At 46.3% G+C, this 10,423-nt stretch overlaps 1 protein-coding gene across 3 annotated transcripts; it reads left to right on the top strand.

The window, feature by feature from the left end:
* Nucleotides 1-3,488: 3,488 nt before the first annotated feature.
* ADCYAP1 (adenylate cyclase activating polypeptide 1) lies at nt 3,489-9,962 on the top strand. Of its 3 annotated transcripts, XM_084779030.1 has the most exons (6): nt 3,489-3,652; nt 3,983-4,090; nt 4,482-4,592; nt 6,695-6,826; nt 7,230-7,328; nt 8,379-9,962. In XM_084779030.1, exons 3-6 carry the CDS (start codon nt 4,483-4,485, stop codon nt 8,566-8,568), a joined length of 531 nt encoding a protein of 176 aa, XP_084635156.1. In that variant the 5' UTR covers nt 3,489-3,652; nt 3,983-4,090; nt 4,482; the 3' UTR covers nt 8,569-9,962. The 3 variants fall into 3 exon arrangements, with proteins under 3 accessions (XP_084635156.1, XP_084635155.1, XP_084635157.1); XM_084779029.1 differs by lacking the exon at nt 3,489-3,652 and having other exon boundaries at nt 3,662-4,090; XM_084779031.1 differs by lacking the exons at nt 3,489-3,652; nt 3,983-4,090 and adding an exon at nt 4,189-4,233.
* Nucleotides 9,963-10,423: the final 461 nt, after the last annotated feature.

Here is a 10,423-nt window from a genome sequence, read left to right as displayed (position 1 = left end):
CAGACAAGACCCTGGAAATGCCTTTGTGTTTGCTAATGGGAAATGACTTGTAAATTCAAACTCTGAATAGAGGTCATGTTTCAAAAGACTAAAACTATTTCAATACAAAAATCTACTTCTTTGAAGGCTAAAAATTGTTGGAATTGAATGATTGGCTTAATATTCAAGGTTCCCATATCAGAAATGCAAAAGTGTTAGGAAAAACAATTCAAGGATGTATTAATTTGATTTTTAGCTTGTTCATTGTTTTGGATCAAAACTAGTTTTCACATCTAAAGAACTGACAGGGCAAACAAGAGCTAACACATTAGGGATTTGAAATTAAGGTTTTTTTCTCATTTCCAATAAACATTTTTGGAGTGTTTTCCAGGTAGGTCAGTTGGGGCTTAGACCCAGAAACCTTTAGTCACTGCCTGTTGGAGGGCAGTGGTGAGAGCTTGCATTACAAGCTTTCCTGGATCCTAATATAACATTCCTGTATTTCATAGTCTGGAGAGAAACTGTCAGCTTGGGGAGTCTACCAAACCATGACGATGAAGAGAAAGGAGTATGGGTATTGGAGACTGGGTGTTCCATTCTCTTGTGCTCTCTAAATAAAAAGTCTGATCCCCCAATTGAAATTATATGTAAGATATCTGGAAATTTCTTATGTTCTTTACAGGGTCACTTTTAGTAATATAAAAATTTATTTGGGGTAGAAATTAGGTAGAAAACAGAGTATCACAAGGCCTTTTCCCTTTGGTCTCCTGTCCAGTCTTTACTGGCACAGCAGTTAGTGTGGACAGTGTTGGTGGGAAGCTCTTTTGCCTTTCTCCCCCCCCCCCCCAAAGCCTCCTAGACACACAATTTGAAGGATGCACTAGAGCATCCCTGAGATTATTGTCAAATACCCACTCTTGTGAGGAAGTTAGGAAGTCAGCTTTGGTCTTTGAGACATCACCCTCTATTCAAAGCAGAAAGGGCTCCGGTGGATGTCTTTGACCACGTGGCACTCAGTCCCAAACACACATGGCTCTCAGAACCCCAGCCCACATTAAGCTTCTTTTCTTTTTCCCTCCACATTCTTCCTCACGTCTCATCAACTAAGAATTCAGCCTTCTCCGCTTTTCCAATATTTCTGACAGGGGCTCAGTGCAGAACTCTCAATAGAAATGCTTCCTTGATGTCCAAAGACAAAACTTGCCTAATCAAAGATGGTTATTGGCCATGAAAATATCTGTGAAAATGAGCCCATAAAGCCTACTGAATTTTAGCCCTGGGGCCACTGTGGGGCAGGGCTAGGAGACTTTAGAGGACCCCTCCCCCCCCACAAGGTTTCTGGAGTTTCTTCACCAGGCACCTCAAATCCTTTACTGAGTTTTTTATTCTAGTGAGTGGGATTGACCTTGACTTGTGTAATTTTCAGGTATTGGACCCCGAGGAACCTCTGAGGGTACTCAGGTCCAGTGAGCAAGATTAGCAAAACACCGGTGAGTTGGAAGCAAGCTCTTGAAGGTTTGCTTATTTTTCCAGCTTGTGGGTTCCTCCTTTAATAAACCTTGAAGTCAACAAAACTCCCCACACGGTGGCTCTCTTGACTAAAGTTGGGCATTGAATGGTGAATTTTAAATAAGTAGTCCGGAGACTTGAACACATTTTTTTTTTTCAGATTGAACTCGTTTCAAAATTTAAGTGGGAGGCAAAAGTGAGAATTTTAATGAGGTTCACCTTTGACTTGCAGAGAAGCAGAAGTCAGGAAAGCCACTGTAGGCAGTAGCTTTTGGCAAGCTTGCTAAAAAAAGCAGCTCTGCTGGATTACCTTTTCTGTTCACTGCACGCTCTTTGTGTGAGGGCCAGGGAAGGTGACCACTGAGCACAGAGTTCAGGCCTAAAGTAGCAGACAGATTTAACACAAATAGAAATGTCCCTTGTGTACAAGCAGTTTGTTGATAGTAGGCAATCTAAAGCTAGGAGGAAACTAAGAGGAAGCAGGCAGCTTAGGATCATTCAAATGCAGGATATAAGGAAAAAGTTTGATTCTTGGAAGAAGTATTAAACTTCCAAAAAAAGTGGTAATAACATTAAAAATGAGAAATACTATGCCTCGGAAAATGCATGCAGAACTAACAGGTTATTTAAACACTAGCCCCAAACCTCAGTACAGGAAATACTCTAGTTAATTATAATTTCCTCTAATTTTTTTGTGTGTACAAGATCCAAATAGTTAAAATGCACACTTATTGATGCTTCTATTTCCACTTGAAAAGAAAGACACTCAAGATCTCCTTGTGGACTGGAGATTTATGAATCTTCTGGAATTACTCAGGGCCTCAGGAGGTTCCCAGTGGATGTGGTCTTTCCTTATTGCTTTCTTCTCCTCATTTTATTTCTAGTTAAAAATATTAACTATTCCCAGGGAAGGGTTCCTGGTAGCAACCACCACCAAGAAAACTTGTGCTAGGAATCCTCCTGCATTTCAGTCTGCATTTCCCTAAACAGAATTCAACTGGTAAGAGAAATGTTAGAGACACACTTCTCACCTCACATTCTTAAAATTACAATTCTTGCAGAAGACACAGTGCCATGGTTTCAATTTTTAAAATCAGTAAGAGCCACAGAAAGTGCGAAACTGTGCAAACAAGGAAGGCAGAGATCCAAACACCAAGGACTAAGAAGAAATGCTCTGCACTGAAATCTAAGTCAGGGGCTAAGAAGGTTCTGAGCACTGGGATATTCGTGGACACAGAATGCAAGAGGAGATGAATATGAACAGTGGGGTGATTTAGACAATGAATTGCCACAGTAAAAGCACCATTGCCAAACCTTCAGATTTACAGGCTGTGGTGAGAATGAAGCCAGTGGCAATTTTCAGCCTTTGATGCATCTGCGGCCAAGCAGTTCAGCACTCACAGACTGGACAGCGACACAGCTCTGCTTCCCGGTCTCATCCATCAATCTACTCAGAGACAGACTGTCAATGCAATCAGACTCATTAGATTTTTACCGAAAATCCTCTCTTTCCTCTAAAACAGAAAACGACTTCTACATCTAATTGCCTATGTGGAAAAGAATACGCAAGAAATTAGGAGATCTAAATTAAATTTATTAATAGGAGAGCTTGATGGTACTTAATTCTAGAGATCGTGTGTGTGTGTGTGTGTGTGTGTGTATGTGTGTGTGTGTGTAACATAAAAAGAAGCATAGACACAGTAAAAACATGACTTCACCATCCCCTAAATTCTATGAGTTCCTTGAGAAGTGGGTGAAATTGAAAACCATCATAATAATTGGACTTCTTAAAAATTGGATTGTGTGAGTGAAAGGTGTTTTTCAGAAGCTGATGACTCCGGATCTTATCATCCTGGAGGACTGTACAAAATAGCTAGTATGTTCCTTGAGGGACTAAGGTGCTGACGTCTTTTACTGATACCGGATCATTACGTGACTGAAAAAAAAAAAGGAAGTCATATCTTGAATAAAAATCGGAGTGCAACAGTGCAACCAAAATATTCTGTACTTGAAGGCAATTGCAGACAGATGTTAACAAAGATTAGTCTTCAGATAGCTTTTTTTTTGTAAACTGCATATATAAATAGGAGAAGGCCAGTCACCTCTGTCAGCAGCAGCAGAAGCCGCATCTTCAGACGCAGCCTGAGACCTCAGAGCAGAGAAGGTGCCTCTGACTCCCGCAAGCTGTCAGATCCTCTCCCACAGAGGCCAGCAACCTGGGCTAGCCTTCTCCTTTTCCATCCTCCCCTTCTTCCTTGACTTTCCCTCTTCTTCTTACTCACTAGCTTCTTCTCTGGGTGGACTTAAGTCCACTCTGCTCCCCCTCCCTTTGGCTGCTCGCCTACTCTGTCTTCTACATCTCTCTTCTCGCCCACTTCCTTCGGTGTCACGCTCCCTCCTAGTTCTGTACGTTTACAAAGTTTTGAGTGGAATTTTAGCCTCAGCAAACAAGTCCCCCCAGCTCCTCCAGCTAATTCCCGCGGCTTCTCTCCAGACACCAGCTCCAGTGAGTGATGCCTCTCGGGTTGTGATTCCAGCGCTGAAACTCGAAGGAGCCCTTTGCCCGCCGTCCTATTTGGCAGCCAACCCTCTCCAAGCCGCGGTAAGAGTCTAATAGTATAAAGCGCGCTGTGTGTGTGTGTGTGTGTGTGTGTGTGTGTGTGTGTGTGTGTGTGTGTGTGTGTATTCTTACCATCCTAACCGATTGACTACAGACTCCTTCTCCGCGCTGGCAGCAGGATCAGTGTACGAGTTAACCTTTTTTAGTTCAAGGTCTGACAGTTACTGCGTGCTGGGCACACACCTAGCTATTTTTTTTTTCGAACTATACCAAGGGAGAAGTGGCTGGACTCGCCGGCGTGGCTAAGTGGTGTTCAACACAGGAAGCCGCAGCTTCGCTGCCTCCCCCAGCTCCCAGGAGTTTCTTGGGGTTAGAAGGTGGAAATCCAGGGGCGATCTCACTCACTGCGTGCCCTCTCTCCCCTTCTGCGCAGAATGGCACTGTGCAGCGGAGCGAGGCTGGCCCTGCTGGTCTACGGGATAATACTGCATAGCAGCGTCTCCTGCTCACCTGCTGCCGCCGGACTCAGCTTCCCTGGGATCAGGTAAGTGCTAGCCTAGGACGAGTTAGATCTTCCCTTCGCCAGACACCTCCTCCTGGTCGCCTCCCTGCAGTTCTGGATCGCCAGCTGCTAAGCTCCACTTCCTGCGCGCGCCCAGGGCATTTCTACAGCTTTTGGCTAGGTACCGGGTCCCTAGCAAAGTCAGGGGTGTCGGGGAGACTCTAGTACAGGCAGACTCCCTCCCTCCTCACCAGTGAAGCCCAGGGACCCAGGTAAAAAGAGTGACTTTCCGATCGTTGTAGAAACCGTCCCTCCTTCAACTTGTACGAAACACGGGGACAGGGTGCGCCTGCCCTCCAGGCTTAGCTTCTTATACCTATTCTTAGGATGAGTTGGAGAACTTCAGTTCCCAGAGCAAAAGCCAGGGGTTGAGAGTGAAGCTCTCCCCACTTTGCTTTGTTCCTGCCAACTCCAGACTATTGGGGCGGGGTCTCCGGCTCCTCCGCCCTTCCTGTTGTCTCATTCGAATTTTTCCACCCCAAGAGCTCTTTCAAATGCATCCAGTTTCAACCAGAGTTTGAGCCCTCGGAGGTCTTGTGGGTGGGGGTGTTGGCCAGTCAAGGTTAAGGAAAAGCTACTTGAGAGACAGATTGACTCTAGAAGGAGACAGAGAAGGAGGGGGAAGAAACGGATGCAAAGCAGGAAAAGAAAGCCAGCAGGCAGGAGGGGTTGGGAGGACAGTCTAGCTTACTTGAGGATGCAGAAAACCTGGCTTTTGTCTTGGCCTCTGGTTCTAATTGTGAGGCGCTGCCCGGATTCCCTATTGCAGCCCCTGAACCTCCCACCCGTATGTATGTGGGACCCTGGAAATGCGTGGGGCCGCGTGGCGTGGGTGCGGAGTGGTACGCAGGGCAGCCAGGAGCACTCGGCATTGGCTCTTGCAGCCGCGCCCAAGAACCTCTGCCTTAGGGAGCATCTGCCAATTGATGTGTTGGCAGGTAGGAATACTAGCTTCTATATCAGGATTCCGTCATGTGGGACAGGGCAGAGCAGAATGTGGCTGGAAAGATCCTGGTTCTGGGTCTGGAGTTGGGCTGGGAGCAGACCCTGGGGAAAAAGCTGGATGTGGGCGGTGCGGAGGAGCTCGTCTGGCTCCTCCTGGGAGTGCCGGAAGGCAGTCTAGCGGCTCAAGAACGACTAGACCCTGGCTAGAGAATGTTATTTGTCCCGATTGCATTCCGAGTCTCTCCAGGGACCCAACGCCACCTGGCTTTACATTTTCACCCTCTTCTTCCAGTCCTCTGTTGGGCACGGAGGCGATAGGTGAGGAGACTGTGAGATTGAGGGACACCTATGGAATGTCAGTCCAAGTGGACCCCTATCCTTGCGCTCCGGGGTCGAGTTGGGATTCAGCCTTCCCGCCATCGCTAACATCAGCAGGAGCTCTTTGTTTAATGATCTCGAAAGCTCTCTTCTCTCACCTCCAGCTGGTCTCAATGTTCTGTGTGCCTAGCACTTTTCCTGGGTGATAGGCTCTGGAGCGCTCTGCCACACCACAGAATAAGCCAAACCAGCTAAGTTTAGGGGCATCTATTATTCATGTTCCTAGCAGATTCTCTCCAGCCCAAAATAGAAGCTGGAGGTTCTCCGTGACCTACATCTGCGCGGGGAAGGGCTCCCCTGGGCTGGGCGGATCAGATGGGGGTGGCGGCTGCTGGAGTTGGCCTCCTGCATCCTCTGCCTATCCACCTATCCCTTCCATTCCGCTCTGGGTCTCCCCGTCTTGGTTCTTATCACCTTTTTAGGACCTTTCTCGTGCGTGCTAAATACTACTTGGGGAAACCTAGGGCGCTAGGTGGGAAGAGAGCTGGCCTTTTCCTTGGCCAGGTGTTAGGGTCTACAAGGTTATCCAGTGCCTCTACGGGCGATCATTGATTCTCCTGAGGAGGTGTGAGCGAATTTCCTTGCGGAGTATGAATGCTGGCGTAGTTCCCTTACCTTGACCATAGGACCATTCTGGAAGAAAGGCCAAATCTCCGTGGGGGACCATAACGAAGAAGGAAAATCAATGGGACCTTCTTGGGACCTGGCAGAACTGGGGGTGGGGGGTACTTTTAATGGCCCTCCTTTTGGCTGTCCCGCAGACCAGAAGATGAGACTTACGACCAGGACGGAAATCCGCTGCAAGACTTCTACGACTGGGACCCTCCGGGTGTGGGGAGCCCCGCCTCCGCGCTGCGTGACGCCTACGCCCTTTACTACCCGGCCGACCGGAGGTACAACCCGCTTGCTTGGTTTCCGCCTACGGCTTCGGTCTGATCTGGTAGGAGGGACCGGTTAGGGACTCTAAAAGTAGTGTCCTTTCTATGAAAGTCCTCAAGCCTTTGTTCTCATAAGAGCCAGAGAAGATTAGCAGACAGAACCCAGTGGAGCTCAGGCCGCACCGCGGACTGAAAGCTCTGCTGCCGGAGCTGTGTCAGTGAGGTGTGCTCCCAGGCCACGGAAGTCATCCGAGAGGCCTGGACTAAATCCCTCCTTGATTCTTCCCCGGGAACTTCCCGGAGTTAACTTTCAAGTCCTGTGTCACCTTCCTTAAAGGCACAGCAGAGTAGCCTTGCACGTCACTTGAAGGGCCGAGGCAGTGAGTGACTCAGGTCGCATACTTTGTCTCCCTTTTAGAGACGTCGCCCATGAGATCCTTAACGAAGCCTACCGCAAAGTCCTGGACCAGCTGTCCGCCAGGAAGTACCTACAGTCGGTCGTGACCAGGGGTGTGGGGTAAGAGTTTGTGAAAGAGTTAACCTGCGAGTGATGCACACAGCCGAGTGGGTGCCCAAGCAGAAAGCGCTTGGGGAGGGCGGGGCAGATTCTACGTCTGTGCTCACCCACGTGCTCGAGGGTGTGTCTGCGTCATGGCAACGAGGTGGATACTCCCAGCTTTGGGCAGAGTTCTAGAAGGGCGTTTAAATTTCTTCTAAGAGTTAGAGACTCGGTGAGAAAAAGAGTGAGGAAATTGGGGGTGGGAAATTGGGGGTCAGATCCTTGTTGCGTGAGAACTAAGTCAAATCAGATAACCTCCTTCCCAGTCATTCAAAACCCTCACGGTTAGTGTGTGTGTGGTTTTGCTATAATTGAGAAGAGGAGCGTTACATTTACTATAAAGGCAAACCAAAGGAACAAAGTCTCCAAATTCAGATACTTAAAACAATTTTTGCTCACGCCAGAAAAAACCAGGGCTAAGGTCTTGGGTGAAGCCTTCGTCAGCAGAAGGCAACATTTTAATAAAGCCCAAGGGGAAGCCGATTACATTTTTAACCATGAATAATTCATGCGGTGAAAAATATTGTCTACAGCCTGTCGCCTTATATCACTATCACGTTTTCAACTTAACACAACGCGAAGAGAGAGGCAAGCTGGTGTTTGACTAGATTTGCGGAATCAATAACCTGGCAGGAGCCAGGGAGGCTTTTAGGAACTCTTGTATGCCAGGTGGTGGAAAGATACAAATCCGTACAATATAGCTAGAGCCATAGTGTAATGTTGAGAAGCAAGGTTTGGAGACAAGCTTGAAGAGCACGGATTCCCCGGGGTGCTTCAGAAAGATCTAGAAAGATCTGAAAGATCTAGTGCCAGGAAACTGTGGGTGGGAAGGAGGGACTCCGCAGTCTCCCTTACAGTATTCTGGCCAGCTGGGGCGAAGCAGAGGCGGGCTGCGCAGAGATGCTAGGAGTCCAGCGCGCTCCCTGTGGGCTCCCTTGTGGGGGTGGGGCCCACTTGTTTTCCCTCACTAACTTAATGTGTCTCCTGCCCCGCCCCCTCTCCTTGCAGAGAGAATCTAGGCAGCGGCAAGGCGGACGACCGGGCGCGCATTACCAAACGCCACTCAGACGGCATCTTCACCGATAGCTACAGCCGCTACCGAAAACAAATGGCTGTCAAGAAATACTTGGCGGCTGTGCTAGGGAAAAGGTATAAACAGAGGGTTAAAAACAAAGGACGCCGAATAGCGTACTTGTAGCGATGAGTTGCCAGCTACCGTGTGTATAAATTGAAAAATCGTTTTCCAAATTGACTGACCAGTCATCGCTCATGTGTTCTTTCCAAACATGTATTTATGTATCAAGTAAAGCCATTAAATGACTATTTTGATAATAATATTGTTTTTCTTTTTACAAAGCACTAGAGAATGCACAGATATACTTTGTGGACCAATTATTGATATATATTATAAATATATATATTAAGAATATATAAGTATAACAGAGAGCAATTCATAAGCGTGCACAAGGATGGAAAATTCGCCTGAGCTGTTTATGTTTTTATATAAAATGAATAGAAAAAATAGACAATCATTGTTTTGAATATTACTCCTATTTTTGTAAACTGGAATTAAAGGATAGTATTTTTATCCACAACAGGCATACAAACACCAGTAAGAACCCTTTGTACAAAAACAATGCTACCCTGCTCCATGGGAATTCTGAGGTAACGACTTGGGGAGTTGCTGAAGGGCTTTCTTTCGCTGTGAGTCTCTGGGGCAGGCGACTTCAACCCCAACCTAACTACTAACTTCAAGTGGGCGTTGTCCCTCTGGCTGCCGGGCAATTTTAACACTTTCGCTTTCGTTGATTATATTTTTATGTGTAATTGTCTCTTCTCAGACTCTCAGCCCAGAAAGAAATTTAACTAAACAACAGCTCGATCCAAATTATCCTTGTCCCCAGAATTCAAGTCATTTGCTGCAAGAAGAGTTGAGGAATTACAGAGCAGACAAGCTAAGAGAGAAAGCTCTCTTTTCTGTACTTCCGGATTCTCCAGGAACCGACTCTCCCAAGGTTAGGGCAATTGGAAACAAAGTGAAAGATAGAGAGGCAATGGAAGAGGCAGAGCTTGGTGGCCAAGGGAGGACCCTGCAGAGGGGCTGGTTTGAGAACTGCTCCAGGTCTGAGAGTCTGGAGTAAGTCTAGACCCTCTGCAGATTCCACTGCCTGACAGATTGGGTGAGGGTATTGGAAATAAACGCAAAGTACAATGTGTTTTTCTCCAGTGCTGTCCATGCTTTTCATTGTGTGAAATGGCCAAGATCTTCCCCCTGGAGTCCTGATCTGCAGAAGCCACCCCTGTTCTTAGTGGTTTTTCTGGAGACCCCTGCTTCCTGCCCTAGTCCTCTTGCATTGTTTAAGAATCATTTATCATTTTTCACTCACTTATCTTAAATTTGTGAATGCGATTTGTTTTGTTGTTGTTGGATGCAAGCAGTTACTGTGAAGTTTAGGAACCCCTGTGTAGCTACTACAAAGTAATTATGCACTAAATATGAACCTTTTGTTTCTTGTTCATTGAGTTTGTAGGTAAAATGTATTTTTCTATATTATGGCTTATTGCTTAGTAAAATTTATTTCATAAAACCAATCTTTGTCATATTAGAATGTGTAGTGTTCCAGTGTTGCTCAGTTTGGCTAACTGATAAATCATTTGAATCCCACCCTCATATGTATGAGTACTATCTTATGTCTGTGGTCAAGTGGGGCAAGGAAGACCCCACACCCCACCCTTGTATCCTTGGCTAAAGAAAGCATGTCTGTTTCTTGTCAGTTTCTTGAACATATATGGAACAATCTTTATCAACAAAAGAATTTTCACCCAGCAACCAGATCAAGCAGCAACAAACCAGCCAGTCTCCCAAATTTTAGGCACAAATAATAATAATAATAAAAAAAAAACAAAACAAAAAAACCAAACCAAACCAAACCAAACCAACCAACCAACCAAACAAGACACATTAGTTTGTATAGTTTAAAGTTTAAAGGACTTTTCCTTTTTCCTGTACAGATTTGATTAGTATTAAGTCAGGCATCTAAGAAAACAGAACT

This window comes from Acomys minous, assembly GCF_964271855.1.
Source record: "Acomys minous genome assembly, chromosome: 4".
NCBI classification, from domain to species: Eukaryota; Metazoa; Chordata; class Mammalia; order Rodentia; family Muridae; genus Acomys; species Acomys minous.
Note: the sequence above shows the minus strand (reverse complement) of the source record. Positions and strands in the feature narration are given on the sequence as shown.